Source organism: Uloborus diversus, chromosome 10 (assembly GCF_026930045.1).
Source record: "Uloborus diversus isolate 005 chromosome 10, Udiv.v.3.1, whole genome shotgun sequence".
Lineage (NCBI taxonomy): Eukaryota > Metazoa > Arthropoda > Arachnida > Araneae > Uloboridae > Uloborus > Uloborus diversus.
The window spans coordinates 79864304-79882518 of NC_072740.1; the positions used below are offsets into that span (position 1 = coordinate 79864304).

Sequence of the window (18215 nt, forward strand, 5' to 3'; positions counted from 1 at the left end):
AAAGTTATATTGTAAGGAAGGGAAATCATACTTAATTTTCTTTCAAACAATATCAATCATGTTAGAAAATAAAAAATTGTAATTATTTTTTCAAGTTTTAAAGGTAATCTAAAATAGAAAATGTAATTGGTTGAACAACGACTTGATTTCTGTGAAGCAGAAAAAGAAGATGAATGGATTGCATATAATTTTTTAATGCTTAACCCTTTATATGTTCCAAGAAACACAGAGCTATTAAGAAATTCTATTTTTATTCATAAAAAAATCAATTTTTCCATTTTTTCCAATTTTCCCCGAAAAAAAACGGTTTTTTTCCATCACTTCAAAATTTCTGGAAATTTTACATCTCTGCTCATGACGAACTCTTAAAACAGTTCATAAAGGAAAACCAAGGGTTGGGCGTGCTAAAAATGCGTTGATATGGGTAAAAAGTGGGACAATGTAATGTTTTCGATGAGAAAAAGTTTAATTAGGATGGACTCGATGGTTTTTACTACTTCTGGTACGATCTCTGTGAAGGAAAAATAATCTCAAAGTGTACATTTGGACGCGGCTCAGTAATGGTCTGAGAAAGTTTCGCAACGGACAGAAACATACCAATATTTTTTGTGCAGGGTAGAATGAACTCTGAGAGTAATGATGATGTACTGAGAAACATTTTTTTAAACAAAAATCACCGTTGATTACAAGTTTAAACTATTTGTTAAAGCGCACTAATGCCTAATTAGATGTTTCTGAAACCTCAAAATCATTGCTTGATGTTTGCTTCGTGAAATTACTGTACTGGCCGGACGAAAAGTTCGATCTAAGTCTAATGGAAACTTAGTGAGGCATTCTGGCACCCGAAGTATGAAAATGTGGTATTCAATATCGAAAAAAAGCAAGAACTCATTTTCTCCATCGAAAAAGTCAAGATAGAAGTTTCCAAGAACGTTCTTGAACTTCCATGTCATCGAGGATGATAAAGGTGATTGAAAAAAGTGGGGATATTATTGATTACTATGGTTTTTCAGGGCAAAACACTGGTTGTCCTTATAACCAAATCCCACAATGGGTAATGTATTTTATGGGAATTTGAACCAGAATTCAGCGGAAAAAATAAATCATTAAAACGACATTTTTTTGGTTCATAGGGAAACACAAACGACCTTCGCATTCTCAGCACGACGATCAAACCAACTGCACCAGTGTGCCTCTATTTCAGGATGCTATAAATTGAAGCAATGCGTCATAAAAAGTGAAATAATCTGTTCATTCAATTAAACAGCCAAAATATGAATTGTCTGTTTATTTTTCACCGAGAAGGGCTAAAAACATCTAAAACGATGCCTCAGCTTTGAAGTTTGATAAAATATCAAGGAAGTTATGGCGTTCCCACCAAAAAAAAAAAAAAAAGAAGAAAAAAATAGAAAAATACACCACCTTTGAGAAATAATGTATAATTTCTATTGCTTTGATTGCTATTTGCTTTTAATTCCAAATGTCGACCATAAAACATAACCTCAATTTTGCAATTCAAGATCGTGCTTGTGTGTGTGTGTGTGTGTGTTTTTTTTTTTTGCTAAAGCAAATTACGGACATTGAGGCCGTTGCGTCGCGGCTAGTAAACAGAATTTATACGGCCCTTTCCAGTAGTCGATAAATTTACGTCAAAGCTCTGGTTTTTTTTTTTTTTGCTGCTCTAATTGTAGTAGAGAATATATTCGATGCTTTTAAAAATTGTTTAAGTGATTTAAAATATTGAACCTATAGCTTCCTTTTGCTATAATCAAATCCATTTTCCTACGACTAAAATATGCAATACAAGACTATTTAGTCTTGTATTGCATATTTTGGAATGCTACTGAGAACGTACTATACAGTAATGCACCTGAAAATGGTAGCTTTTAACAGTCAGGACAGATCACCTTTGAGGAACGTTTTGGGGGTTTTTGGTTACCGAATACCTTAAAAGTACTAGCAGAAATGTCAACAGGAACAACTCTGTTTCAAAATGCATGGTTGGAATTTAATCCGATATGAAGGGCAATGACCACACTGCAATAAGTAGATTTAACGGATTGGATAAAGCTCTGCATTTGTTATCACATTTCCCTCTTATACGTTAGATTATTATTTCAAAAGAATTGGAAATAGTAGGATTTCGAAAGCTCTTTGCTTCGGAACTCGACCAGCATTTTTTATTCCAACTAGGAAACGCTATTACGCAAGAGCAAAAACAATGCCGGAAAGGATGTGTCAACAGGTTTAGTTCAACTTTAGCGAACAAAATGCGAAAAAAAATTATCAGCATTTTGAAGATCAATTACTAATTGTACCTACAGTGTATAATATAAACTGGATACTGGATTAATAAGAGCTACTTTTCGCTGTAGTCAGGACTCAGGACCAGCTTAAAAGTATGAGGAACACCGACAGTTGAACGGGGAGCTTGGATCACGGAACACCATCAAAAATCTTCTCCCTCGTATTGTAAATCATTTAAACACAAAAATTTCACCGATATCTTTAGCATTTTTGCGTCTAAGTTTGAGTTCCAAATAATTCAGTGTTTGAACTTCAGCAGCATTCTTATGTGACATTTGTTCTGACACCCGACTTTTTACTTAAAAAAACTAATACAAATAATAAATAGTTGATTTTGTCTGAAACCGGGACGTCTGGCAAGCCTAGGTAAAGAAGGAGAAACCTTATTGAAGAATGGACTTACACTTGGTAAAAGCGAGAAATTAATTCCTATATGAACAAACGATCGAGCAGCTGAGTCGTTCGACAGGCAATATATATTTACAATATCGATGCAACCGAATCTTTTAGTGCTTAGGATAAGCATACAAAAACATTGATATTCAGATTTCAGCTTTAGCATCAGTTATGTAAAAAGATAAACTAACATCAAATTATAAAAGAAAATATGTTATTTTATGAGCACATAATTATGCGCGATTTCTTTCGAAATGAGGAAGAAACTAAATTTTTATAAATAAGAGGAAAAAGGCATTATTGTAAGAATCAGATGAATATTTCTTTCTCAAATATCATAAATGGAGATTGAATACAATGCACTGTTTTTTCACTCTAGGAATACAGTACTACAGCTCTTTTTTTTTTCTCAATTTCGTAAAACCAATACTGGAACACTATTAATGTATTTTTGTAACTAGGTTTAAGAAGTAAGAATGGATTTGTGCAAAAATTCGATAGTAAAATATTAAATAAATAAATAAATTAGAAGATCGAATTTGATGTTACGAAATGATTTCAGAAAAAAAAAATAATCTGACGGGTTGCTCACTAAAAGAAGGCCACTATAAGTGATAAAAAGAAGATAATTAAACATGATTTGCAAATATCTGTTGACACGTGTTTTAGGGTTACAAAAAACCTTTTTCAATGTAGAAGATGGAAATTTTTGGATGGAAAACAAGCCTTCATTCTTAAGCTCATTTTTTAGTTGTTTAAGTTTTTATTTTATAAGTTGTAATTATTGTCACAAATGATCAGTTGATACAGATTTTAGAAGCTTTTTTCGAATATAAAAAGAAAGCATAAGTTCCCTTCTTGCAATGTACCAGACAGCCCGGTTATCACATCTTGAGACTGCAGGTTCGTTCTTATTAGAACTCAGTTCCTGACTGAAGGAGTTTTAATAAGAACGAAACTGCAGCCTCAGGATGTCATATCCGATCTGTGTGGTACATTGCATGTAGTTCTGACCTAGCTTAGCGGCTACAACTTACTGCTTATAAGTTTCCTTCTTCTACATTGAAAAAGTTTTTTTTTTTGTAAGTCTAAAACAAGTATAAGCAAATGTTCACAAATCTTATTTTAATGATGCTTTTAATCCTTATATTGACCTTCACTTACGGTTTACCCTGAAACTTGAGCGGTATTGAGAACATCCCTTAACTAAGCCCCCCTCCTCCTACTAAGGTTCTTTCTGTAAAGCGAATAGGGACCAGCAACAAATTGTTGAAAAAAAATTGGGATCACTATTAACTATATTAAGAAATGAATGTTTGAAACAAGGAAATTGGAAAAAGTGTCATGATTAAATGCGTTAACTGTAACATCAAGCAATGAACTTCTCTCAGCTGTCGGCATTCATTTTTATGAGAATAGCACAGGTATATTAATGGACACAAAGTAATCTTTAAAAAAAATTTAAACGTTTCATAAGATTTTTATTTATTATATGCTGAGTTTTAAAGCCAATGCAATAATATTTTCAGAAAACTGACAAAATACAGTAAAAACATTATGTATGAAGATATAAAAACATTAAATATTTGAAGCAGCATGAGCAGTTTTGATAAATATGTAACCGCTCAAACGCTGAGAAAACAATACTTCTTTTGTATACTGTTTTAACCAAATTTATGGAGCTACTGAGTTACTTCCACCAATGTAAATATTAGAATACTCAGAAAATTATCGTCAGTAAAATGAGTTGAATATCAGATGCTTTCAAAAAGATACTACACAATGAAAGATTTTCTCGATATTGTTGCTTGTTGTGAAAGCAGTGGCGGCGCTGCGGGGGAGGGGGGGGGGCGTAGTACTCCCCGGGTGTCCTCCGTTTAGAGCTGACACCCAAAGTGGAATTGCAAGGTTTTGAAAAATATAAATACTTCCCTTCAGAAAATTTCCCACAATGTTTGAAATTATATATGCTTAATCAAATGCAGTTGCATCACCACGCCCGGGGAATGGGGGGACGCTGGAAGAAACCCTCTTAAAAGGGGCTGATACTAAAGTGGATTTAACAGTTAATGAAAAATATAGATACTTCAGTACTGAAAAATATCCCCAAGATTTTTAATTACATTAAATCTATCGAACAGGGTTCCATCGCTACTCGGGGGGGGGGGTATACCCAAAATGCATATAAGCGTTTCTGAAAAAGTACGCCGCTGGTGAAAGGTGATGTATATTACAAGTTATTAGAAAACAGCAACATTATCAAGAAAATCTCTCATTGTGTGGTGTCTCTTTGAAAGCAACTAAAATTCAACTCGTTCTGATGACAATATTTTTCTGAATATTCTCTACATTTACATAGCTAGAAGTAGCTCCATTTGGTTGAAACAGTATGCAAAAGAAGTTCTGCTAGCACTTGCGTATGCGCAGTTAAACATTTAGTACAACTATTGCATCAAATATTCATCATTCCGTATATTTAGCTCTGTACATTTGATTAAGAAAAATGTTGTTAACGTTCGCGCGCATGCACGAACATTAATTAGTAAAAATGATCGTATTACTTTCAATATATTTATGCTTTGTCTTTATTGCAGTTTGTCGAGTTTCTTGCAAATTGCATTGCACTGAGTTGCCCTGCATATTATAAACAAAAAAATGGTAAAATATTTTTAATTTTTTAGCAAAACCTTTATGGCTCAGTGAATATTCATGTAATTTTTATACAAATGAACATAGAAAACTAAAAGAAGTATCGTAAGCATATGCTACAGTTAAAATGCATTTCAGGCAAAACTTTTTTCAGGGTAATCTCAAACAATACTCTTTTTTTTTCAATTTGTTGCTGGTTTCCGATTCATTTCCCGAATGAAACCACAGATGAAATACATTTAAATGTCCTTTAAATCCCTAGTTTCAGCATAAACCTACAAGTAGTTTTCTAGATAGTCGAAAAAAGTTTGAATTTCAAAGAGACCAGTCATTTATGGCAATTGATACAGAGCATTTTAATGATCAAGGTTAGAAATTCCGCTCTCAATTGGAACTTAAAATTTCAAAATAAGCTTTCGAAAACAAAAACAGTATAATACTAGTTTCTGTCTCTAAAAGAAAGAAGCTAGCAAAAATTTAGCAATGACCAAAGCCATATGTGAATATCAGTGGTGGCATTAGGTTTGCATCAGTGGTTCCCGTCCTTTTTGGGCCCATCACCCCCTCTATAGGTTGACTGACACCTTTCCCCCCCTCACCCCCCTTCTCTTTCTTTCTCGAGAAAAACATAAGTTGGCACTAGTAAACATCGATATTGTTGAAAACATAAGCGCAAAATTTTAATTTGAAGTAAAATGCACATAATATAGATTATTTTTATCCGATCCCTCTCGACTAAAAAAATACGAATAAAAGTTTCTTTTTTGCTTTATTTTCCCCCAAAATGAACTGGTTGGTATTTAAAACGAAATACTGAACTAAAAAAATAAATGAAAATTCATAAACTTGGAAGTAAATCATGAAATAATTCCGTAGGGCTCAACCAAGGTGTGAGAAGGAAGCTCCTGAACTTTGTTACCAAAAAAGCTTAGTTATTTTGCAAAATTAATTTTTTTTGTAATAAATTAATTGCATATTTTAACTGTTGTATTTTTAAAGTTCGATAAAAGTTCTATTATAATTTCTTGTAATATATAGCCAGTCGTTTGACTAGTAAAATAAATTTTTCAACACTTACTTTAAAAACATTAACAAAATGTATGATTCTTCATCATTTGACAGTAAATTAATCGCATATTTGCTAGACTGATGAACAAACTTTATAAGTTCTTTAAATGTGCTTATAAAATTTAACTTTGTTTTTTTTTATAACGTTTTTATAAGTTATTCTTCATAAAAATAATCAAATCGTATTGTAATAAAAACTGATAAAATATCTCAATTACAGTTAAATGTATTTTTTGACAGAGGAAAAAAAGGTGTGACCGTCTCACCTGAACAGAAACAACACACGGCTCTTTTATTTCCATTATCTAACGCCACCACTGTACACTAACCTCAATAATTTATTTTCTTACAAACTAAAACAGCTTTTCTTTATCCTTTTAACGAAGTTCGTCATCTCTCTTCATTTTGTTCAAAGGAATACAGCAATATGACAAATTCATTCTTTTACAAGTAGCTTAAATATGAACTTTTAGTCAATTACTCAGTTAAAAACACTTTCATGCGATACGGTTCAATAAAACTCTTCGACAGTAGTTTAAAAGATAAACATTTTGGCACAATCACGAAACATGTTAAGCAAGAAATGCATTATTACACTGAATCCAAACAAATCACATAATACTTTATAAGATACATATAAATATGCCATGAAATACTGTTGTGAAAGCTCTTATAATACTTCGTATATTCTCTAAATGTATAAACAGCACGTAAAATATTCACTTGCAATGTACAATGTTTACATAAAGAACATTTTAGATCAAGTTCTGTCTTTTTGATTGAAAAGTAAAATATTTTTCTTGTTCTAGCACGAACGATTTTTTTTTTCTTCTGCTTTTACTGTTTTTAGAACAAACTATTTTTGCACAGCCATGCTTTTATCAGCAGAACTATAACTTCCTACACATCAAGAATATTGAAACTTCAAAATGATGTGTAACTTCCTCAAAACTTCTCTTATGACATCCATTTAACATTAAAAATAATCAACTCCTAAATATGACCCCATGGTTTGTACGTAAAACTATTACACCAAAGTGAGAAAGAACGCATCTGAAAATACACTTACCAATTTTTTAAGGCGGATTCTTTTTCACTGCATTGCGACAGTTATACAACCATTTTACAATTCTTGCATTCTTCTCTACTATGGAAGTCTCTGTTGGAGCATGTTTCTTTAGATCACTATTCGTCAAGCCTTCCTTTGGCGCTTCAAAAGCCGATTCTTCACTAGCTGCACTAGATAGATGATCTTCACTGTTCTGGGAGCTGATACTTTCAAAGAAATGAACAGGGCTTTCAGTTAGCCCTGTTGCATTTTGAGACGTGTAATTTTCGAGTCCCATACTGTTGAAGAACCTTTCTAACTCAGCATCAGTTGAGACTGTTGGCTCAGGAGCTGAAGACAAATGCTTTGCAAAACGCGATGTACAGTCAGACTTTGAACGACTGGTTGATTTCTTTTTACATTCAGCTACAGTTAAATTTGCAGTTGGCGATGGACTGCTTTTGTTTATACGAGATTCAAAGCTTCTCACTAGATTTTTGACTCGATCTGATGACAAAGAACATTTGAAAGATGAACTTCTACTGACATAGTCGGAAGTTTTAGAACTTTGTTTTTTATCTTCAAATTCTATTAGACCTTCATCCACAGATGATGAATCATCAGAAGCGCCAATTGAAATTTGCTCGTAATCTGAATGCTCAGTTTTGTCTTCAGCTGAATCAAAATGTGGAAAGTTTTTATCAGTTTCTGGGACCATTTGGCTTGATTGTGGAAAACGATCAACTGGATTGATTGTTGAAAACGACATTCGTGCTGCTTGAACATTTTCATTAATGCCTGGAGATTCAAATTTCATGACATGGGACAGAACATGTCTTCCACCGTTTGATTTTACATGCATTTGAGCCTTTTGTGGATTTGTTTGTGGCCGCTCTGATTCATCATAAGAATCTCGTTGAAATAACTGCTTTTTTTGCATAAAACAATTTTCCTGTTCTGAGCATTTGGTAATCGCAGTGCTGCATGAAATCGGTTCGAATTCACTTACGATTGGTTGTACGCTATTTTTGTTATCAGTAAGATTAATACCATGAACATATTTCATAATGTTTTGGCAATTGTATATACCTTTCAAGTTTCCTTTAAACAGTGTATCGATCTGAGGTCCAGTACTAACATGCAGATTTGAACTATGTTCAAAATTTTGCTTACAGTCCAAAACTCTTTCCGTTTTAACATAATTAGCTTTTGTTTCTTCAAGGCGTTCAACAGCACTTCGTCTGTTAGCTAAAAGAAACGCAAACACTTAAAATTTCAAATATATTAATCATATTTTATAACATATCAAAGTATTTTAATCTAAATTCATGCTCAATTACAAATATTACGGTTTGTTCTCGTTATGTAATTATATAATACATCCATATAATACATCCAAATCATAGTCAGCACTCCTTCTAAATTTTAACACTCAACTGAATTTGAATCGTACAATTCAGTAAAATTCTTTAAAAGCGTTCTTGTTTCGTAGGTAAATCACGAGTAATAAATGAGTCAAAAGTGATTTTGATGACATTTGTCCTCGGGGAGAGCTGTAATGTATACATTGCAAAGTAATTTATTTCGGTGTGAAGTAGAATTGGCCTACAAACGCTAGCCTCTCACACCTAAAGGCGCAGGATCAAACCTGGCTCCCGACGGTGGATTTTCAAGATGAATAAAATCGACAGCGCCCGTGTAGTGTGATTATGCGGCATGTAAAAGATCCCTCAAATACTCTTTTGGCATGGAGTATCTCTTGGCAAAATTAAATTCCTAGTGTAGTTTCGCATCGAACAGAGCCCTGTTGCCTCCATCTATTGGGGAAGCTGGGCGTCAAAACTCTTGTAGCAATAGCATCCCACCGCTAGTGTTGCTTCGTGAAAGAGTAGATGCTATGCCGGAGGACCGCACAAAGTCTGCAAAAGGCAATGCCTCTACCGCAGCCCCATTAGAAAGGAAAAAAAACTGACGCTTCACGCTAATGGACTAAAATAGACACCGAGCCACTAAGATATAAACGCTGTAGCGATCAATGACATCCAAACCCTAGCCGGGGTTCGAACCCGAGAACAAGGCGCTTAAGCTTCCCCCCTCCAAATTGTTATTTACTGAAAAGCAGAAAATAATGTACAAAATTTAAATTTCAAAACAAGTGATTAAAGTTTAAAACATGAAAATTTTCCTACGTCACACAATTTTTTTTCTAAACTTTGGTCTTATTATGACGTGGAAATGCTTCTAGAAATTGCTACAGTTACATTTCGTAAAATTTTCCTCCCCACATCACTAGTCAGGTAATGCATAATACATATTTTGAACGTAAATTATGTTATACAAGTTGAAGTTTTCTTAAGAGTCTACTCAATCTACTTTAAAGTCCAATGCTCGGATACTTAACGCAATCTTACAGCTGAAAAACTGCACTTTTTTTCAAAAAAAAAAAAAAAACATAAGTTACTAAATTAAGAGTGCATTCTTTCTCTTAGAGACTTTAAAGATTCCTATATGCAGTTTAGTGCAATAGTTGCTAAGAAACACATCCAGGGGGGGGTGAGATCCAATAATAATCTATTGCTTGAGTGGTAATAGCGGACAAGGCATCACATTTTTTTATTTAATAATAGGCATCAACCATAACGTTCAACGCAAAAACGGCTTAAGTAGGTCCGTCATTTGGGCAATCAAGGGGGGGGGGTCGATTGACCCCCCCCCCTGGATATTGGAAACAATATAATTATGCATTTGCATGTATTTTGATGTTTTTTTTACAATAAAATGCACTGAATGTATACCCATTGCCCCCCCCCCCCTAGAAATTTTCGAAATGACTGGGTTTAAGGAGACGTTACACATCTGACAACATCACTTCATTGTTTCTTTTTAAAATGTTAAATATTTTTAAGAGCGAGCATGGATTACTATTTCACTATCCGAAGTTTTTTTCGTTTTATGGGTCATTCCATAGTGACTAACGTAACATTCGCAGCTGATTTCTAAACTCTTTTTACTTACACCGGGAGTAAAAATAAATGTGCTTTGGTTTAATATGCAGATTTAAAATGTACAAGGTGACTATTTTTCATTTCTACCAAGAATTTGAAGCAAAATAAGCGCTGGCAGGTGTTTTTTCACCAAAAAAGGCATCGTGACTAACGTAACATTTTTGCAACCCTGAGAAACAATGCTTATGTTACGAGACAAATTTTTCTGAAACTTACGCAGGCATTTAAAATTGGCCAATATATTTGTAAGAGGTAAACAATCTATTTTTAAAAATGTACTACAGATTTGTTACAGATGAATCTTTTTTGGCCCTTAATGGTACTTTTACTAAAAACTGTGTGTGACTAACGTAACGTGACTAACGTAACCATCGAATAACAAGCAACGAATGCATATAAAAAACTTTTTATAATTAATTTCTTGCTCTTATATTACTTTTACACTTTTTAGGAACCTTCTTTGTGTTGCATTATGGTTCTTTCTTTACTTTTTTTCTATATTAGTGTAAGAAATTGAATGGAAGGATTCAGTTCAATAATCTCAATATGAACGTGCGAAAAAAAAAATGAACAAATGAAAAAACTGCTTTTACAAACTGAATAACATCATTCTTGGGTTATTTAAATCCTAAATATCTCTCTTTTAATAAAGTAACTTTGTGCAAGTTGATAGTTTCACCGAATTCTAGTATTCTGCCGATATATTAGGTATCGTCATAAGAAACTCCGTAGTACTTTTCAATGGCATATTATATTTTAAGATTTACTGATTCATCCAACGAATAGTGTTCTGCATCCTTTTGAATTAAAATGTAATATTGAAGAAAAAAAAATATATTCGAATGTTTTTGCAGAATGCATTTTATTTCCAGATGTTTGAATTTCTAAATGACCATTCTTGCATTTTCTGAAATTTAAGGCAGCAGCGCTTATTGTCACTATATCATGTAACATCTTCAAATGTTTTTCAACGAGCAGCCATTACTTCATTTTAATAATACAGAGAGTATTTTCTAAAAAAAATAAAATGACGTTCTTCTTTGTTAAGACTGTATTTCTATTATCTTAATTCTTAAGCTTGGATTCGTGTTTTGAATGCATATTCAGCAGAGTACTCATTTTGATTTACTCACCTTTTTTCTTTTTTAATAATTCTTTAAATTGGAAGTATCTTTATAAAGACCTTTAAAAAAAGTATTTTTCTAAGTAAACAGAAGGTCTACAATGTAATATTACTGGTATTTTTCACTCTTTATATTTTTAATCAATATAGAATGCCTACATATTCAAAATTGTTCAAGAAAATTTACATTAAATGAAATAAGTTTCAAATATTAGCAGTCATTTTCAAAATGTTGCGTTAGTCACATGCAAACTGTTACGTTAGTCACAGCTCAAATGTTACGTTAGTCACACTAATTATTTTATATCTACTGATACTAAAATAAATATTTTGCACTTTTTAAGTAGATATGACACAGATGTAAGAAAATAAAAAGTGTTGTTTGGTTCAATCATCTGGTTTAGTTTTTAAGCAGAAAATAGTACATTTTCGTGACTAACGTAACGTAAATATTTTCAGTGAAATAATCAAACTCATTAAAATACTTATCTTATAATGTATGCAAAAAGAACAGTCAATTTTATTGGGCCAACATCTAATCATTTAGAATAAACAAAGTTCTTTTAAAAATTTGCAAAATTGTTTACATTACACAATAAAACGTAAACGCATGTTTTTTGCACAAGCTAAACCTTTTCTACAACCTCGCACATTTAGAGCCAGAAGCAAAACACCGAATGCAATTTTTGCAAACTGTTACTGGATTTATGTACTAGAAAGTATGCTGAACGAAATGATAGGTCACAATTAAGGCTTTGTGGGAAAAAAAATTCTGAGGTTCAGGTTGACATATCTATGGAATGACCCTTATGTTATTTTTATCTCACACTAGCTGCATTGTCCGCTGTTATACGGTTTTCCTCGAAATTTAAAGTTTCTGCCAAGTGACGTTTGTTCTACAAGCAGGTTTAAGTAAAAGAAAACCAATAGTGTAAATACCCCCCTTCAACGTGCAGAAAAGAGCAATTTTAAGTCTCAAAATTTATGTTTTGACCTCTTCGGATCCTTTTAAAATTCCAAAAATTCAATCACTGTCATTAATGGGTGTAAAAATTCCATTCCACGAATTTTTTGGCGAAAAACCTCCTAAGTGAATTCCAGAGCATCGAAGAAACTCTATGTTAAATTTGACAAAGATACGACGTAAACTGGTTTTGTATTAGGAACATAAACACACCCGCACATAGCCATTTTTGTATAGAATGTTCTTCGTGATGGACGTTTACATTTATTTTTCGCTGGGACACGATTTGCATATCTGTGTTTTGGTAAACATCAGGATCTGAATCATGGTTTAAAAAAAAGGGCGGGGGGATGGCGTAAGGCATAATCTATTAAAGTTTTCAAAGCCTAACCCCAGGAATATTGCTTCAAGAAAATTCCACTTTAATTTTTTGTAATGATAAAATGAAAAGCTTTTCGTTTTAACCAATTTATTATAAAGTTCAAATCCTAACATATCTGTAAATTGCATGTAGTTAGTATAAAACTTGAGGGAGCACTTCGTTCAGCGCGTTGTTAAAACATAGATTTTAAGATAAATAGAATAAATTAATGAATAGTTATGACTCGTATAAAGAGCTGTTTCAAACTGACCTGCAAGTGAAGTGTATGCAAAAAATGATTTTTACCCTTGGAATTTCTCAAGAGCGAAATAATAGCTCGTCACATTCAAAAAAGAAAGAATACCCCGATTTTACATCCCCACGAATCTAATTTTTTCCCGCATTTAACGTTTTTTTCATCAGGCCTCACTTTTTCCGTGTACTAATAATGTTAATTTAACCCGTTATGTTATTTAGGAATTTCCCGTATTTTACGTTTTCCTTGGGAAGTTAAAAAAAAAGAAAGAAAAAAATATTCTAAAATAAGCAATATGTTTCCTTTGTGTGTTTTAAAGATAATTACGTAGTTGAAAGTTAATCTATGAAAATAACTGCTACAGGACTTTCCGTCCGCCAATGAAGACCCGGAAAAAGATCCGGAACCACAACCCGTCCCTCTCTTTAAATATTGCATTGAAGAACTCACAAATAGTGTGATACTTTTCTTTCTCGTAAAGACTAGGAAAATTTTTTTGCAAAGTATTTCAATCCTGGAAGATGCTGCATTTACTTTGAACCAGGGCCGGATTTAAGGAAGGGCAGGCGGGGCTACTGCCCCGGGGCCTGCACAACAAAGGGGCCCCCACAGTAAAATTTTTACAAAATATCCTAACTTTCACGGGTCGAAAATATCGGATATATACATATATATCAAAATATTCGGATATATATCAAAGTATCGGATATTTTCGAAAATATAGTGATCTTTTCGAACCCTGATTAGGGGCCTCCACCTCTTCATTGCCCCGGGGCCTCCACATTTCCAAATCCGGTCCTGCTTTGAACTCAATGACTAAAGAGCAATCCACTATTATAAAATGTTTTCAACTTAAACGCCCGGATTCGCAACTAGATGGGTTAAAATGATCTAAAGTGATATCTATCATTACGTTGTTTTCGTAAATTATAGATATTATATCTTTTGAAAGAGTCATCTTCACAACCTTAAGTTTTTTTCTACTTAGTTTTTGCTTCCTATGTGTTTCCCGTATCTTACGTTCTCCCGTATTTTACGTTTTTTAATCCAGTCCTTAGAGAAACGTAAAATCGGGGTTTCACTGTAGGCAGAAAATTATTTACCATTTTACGTCGATAATTTTGAAGTGTTCTAAACCGACATCGAGAATTATGTAACAAATGAGGAGGTCACAGTCGAGGGTCATCGCTTGCCTCATCGCCATAGTTAGCCCCCCCCCCCCCGCCGTTGAGAGAAGGCAATACCCACGATCTATGTTTTATTTTTTTCTGATATTGCAGACAAAATTTTCAGAATAACTCTTCGATATTTCACTGTTTGAACGATGTAAATGGAAGCGAAATTTTAATTTTCAAATTAAAGAACTGTTCATATTGTTGTACGAGGGCAAATCAAAAAGTCTTTGCGCCTATTTTTTTTTAGCCAAAATATGACTGTGAATACAAAGCAAACATATACATTCCCAGCAGTGACAGTTCCTTGAACCGTACCAGCCGTATCTGCCTTTTTTTCCAATGAGCAGAGCTACTATAAGTCATTTAAGATCGCGGTTGTTCTTCAAACGTCCATTGCTTATGAACAGCGAAGTGTTATTCGTTTTCTATGGAGCAAGGGACAAACGCCCATAGCAATTCACAGGGAAATGCACCCCACGTACGGAGAAAAGTGTCTCACTTTGAGAAGCATTGAATGGTGGTGTCGTGAGTTTCAAAAAGGTCGTGAAGAGTTGCATGGCAAAGGTCGTGAAGAGTTGCATAACAATGTGCGTTCGGTCCGACGGTGGTTCCACAGGCAGCCGGAAGAATTCTGATTCAGGGGGATCTCTAATTTAGTGCTGCGATGGGAGAAATGTCTGAATCGGTGTGTGACTATGTGGAGAAATGCTGTAAGTGACATAATAGTTTACTACGTATATTTGTAAATACCTGTATGTATCTTTTTTTTTGGCAAATAAAAAATAGGCGCAAAGACTTTTTGATCAGCCCTCGGAATACTTAAAAATGATGCTTTCATGGAAAAATATAGAACAAAATAGTTTTACATGTGATCCTAACAGCAGAATTTCTTTGCGCAGTCTGCGATGTAGGTTTAAAAAAAAAAAATTAGTCTGCTACATGAACCGACATTACATTAATCATAAAATTCAAATCATCACCGATAAATACGTAAAAATAAGACGCTAAACTTAAACACTACAAGTAGGGATTGCAATATCGGACCAAAAATGCAACACTGGTATTCGGTATTCTTTTAACGAGATACCGGAATACCGGTATTAATACCCCTAAAAAACATACAAAAACAATGTTTCGTTGCCATACTTTATTATTTTGTGTAAAAAGTGCATTATTTACTTATTGCGAACAAGTATAAAATTGAGGAACAGATAACATAATAAAAAATCAATAATAGTAAGAAACATAATTGTCACTAAGCCAGAAACTCATTTTAGTGAAAACATTTCCAGTAGCTAAAAATAATAACGCAGGCCGGTGATACCGATTTTGAAATTTGCGATGATGTGATCTTGTTAGTTCTTTTTTTTTTTCGTTTTCTTTTCGAAATTATTTTACAATTATGTTAACATCTAAAAATATGTTCCAACTGATTATGCTTTACATCTTTGCAAATGTTCAAGACATTACAAATATTATCTTTCAGGGTATAAAGTTGAATAGCGAGCAGAACAGCAATACAATGCCGGCGACAACAAAATACTTTTCATTGCACCAACAAGAAAAACTTTTTTTCAAAACTCACTACAGTTGAGACAAATATTTTTCATGAAATGTCATAAAGAATTGCTGAAGTTGATGGTTGGAATAAATTGTTCCTTGCACAAACACATTCGTAATTACTCTTCAAATTAATTTTCACAAGAGGGCATGTCAAGGAAATGGAGAGAATAAAAACGTGGTTCACCTAAACACACGAAAGTACGATTCATCACACCATCTGGTGATGAAAATATCATTTTGTAAAATCTTTCTGCTACTTTCATATTCATTCATATTCTATAAATTCAGCACTGACCCCAACGTATTGCAGGATTCAGAACCACAGTTATGTTATTGCATTAAAACCAGAAAAAATACCATTAATTTTAGCATGGCAAATAGCAGTTTCATATTCATTTTTATTGAAGGTTTTCCTTTTGTGTGTGTGTGCGCGCGCCAAAAAATGTCTAAATACTTCAAATTTCACAATCTGGGTTTCATTTTTAAAGAATTTTTTCACCACTATCGGCCAAGAAAAATGAAATAAATCACATTTAGTCTGTAATCGACGAATCTAATATTGAAGTTTCTTTTCAGTCCATTTCGAGTTGAGTTCCTTAAAGTGGAGCATTTGTCAGTGGAAATTACTATCATTTCTTAACTCCAATGGGCGTCACAAAATGAACAGAGGACTGGTTTTGTCTTTGCTATTTAAGAGAAATGGAAAAATAATTTGCACATGATTTTCAGACAACTAAGTTCCACAGCAAAACTTTAGGTCGCAATTCAGTTATGTGATGTGCAATTTATCATTTAGATTTGAATGTTTTAATTCTTTACAATAGCAGTACGAATAAATAAATGAGTTGTAAAATTAATTAGATTTTAAAATGATTACAGAACGGACTTTGGGTCGATTTAAAAAAAAATCTTTATCCTTTAAATTAGTTTTTCTTTAAATCTTTAAAGCCTTCCAATCTCGCATACCGTGTTTTTTGGGCCAACATAAATCGAGAGACCAGCAGACTAACATTTTAACAAAGGCGGAACTCCCTCCTCCCCTCCCCCCATCTCGTAGACCTTATTTTCTTAGTCTTGTCTATATTATTAGCCTTGTCTATTATTGATATTAATCCTCAATCTAAATTGTATAAGATCAATACCGAACTTTGACAGCTGAACGAGCAAACTGATAAAAGTAACTTACCTCTGAAAAACGACATGGGATAGAGATAATTTAATTTTGAGAACATTAATTACACAACTTGAACATAAAGAGCACCTCTACGATACCATCAATATAAACATGAGACTGAATTCTAGGGCTGACCTTCCAAAATCTAGATGATATGCTTGAATGTCAACTGAAACACGAGTTTTAGCGGTCAACACTAAAGACCTACTGGACCATTCCTGAATCACACACTACGGAAGACCGACGTTTACATATCAGATCAATGCCCGATTTTGTGGAGTGGAGAGCCATATCGATGAACGGTTTACAAGCAGGAAGAGCTAATGTATACCAGCAACGGCACGTTTAAATAAATAAAAAAAAGATAAACAAGGTGACTAGGCAGTAAGGGTAAGTGGAGCGTCACGGTTTAATAACTCTCATTCATAAGCCCCATCACCTGTTATAGAGAGAAGCGATACAATATCAGAACATGACATTAACATATGTTTCAAATTGTTTGACAATAGTACCTAATTTAGAAAGATCACAATTTACAATGTGAAGGAAAGAAACGTATTTGTCTAAAAGTAAGATTTGATTATCAAAAGTAACAACTGGATTTAACTCAGTTTTTTTAATTTTAATATCAGTAAGTTGACTGTGGTATTGTAAGCGAGTTCTATGTGACCAAACACCCAAATTTAAAATTATATTAGTTAATTGAAGGTTAAATCACTGAGTTTTTTTTTTTTTTTTGCTGTATTTTGAATTAATTGTAACGATTTGTTAACTTTATTGGGTTAACGAAAACACCATTCTTAAAAAACGGATACATTTTTCTTGTTCGTGCGATTTCCAATGATATATAAGATGTTACAGTTAATTTATTTTTTAAATAAAAAAAATCTTACACAAGAGGTTCATTATAATGGATACAAACACAGCAAAAAAAAAAAAAAAAAAAAGATCCTGTTGTTATGAAATTATTATTATTAGTTTGTAATTCTAAGTAGGAAAAATCTCAAGATTTAGACATCAAAGGCTACTTTTCTCCTATTTTGTCTTATATTTACCGATTCCTTATCGAGAAAATACATTATACCGGTGTGGCTAAAAATCCCGTGAAACTAGTTTTGCAGCGAAA

At 33.3% G+C, this 18215-nt stretch overlaps 1 protein-coding gene across 1 annotated transcript; it reads right to left on the minus strand.

Annotated features, from left to right (window-relative positions):
- Nucleotides 1–7496: 7496 nt before the first annotated feature.
- Nucleotides 7497–17380, minus strand: LOC129231066 (uncharacterized). Its single transcript, XM_054865313.1, has 3 exons — nt 17324–17380; nt 15879–15894; nt 7497–8716 (listed from the first exon to the last, which is right to left on the minus strand). The coding sequence occupies exons 1-3, from the start codon at nt 17378–17380 to the stop codon at nt 7497–7499; spliced, it is 1293 nt and encodes a 430-aa protein (XP_054721288.1).
- Nucleotides 17381–18215: the final 835 nt, after the last annotated feature.

Bases quoted from the DNA above. Each gene is read 5' to 3' on its own strand.
- LOC129231066 (XM_054865313.1), bottom strand. From the start codon at position 17,380: ATGGCTCTCCACTCCACAAAATCGGGCATTGATCTGATATGTAAACGT.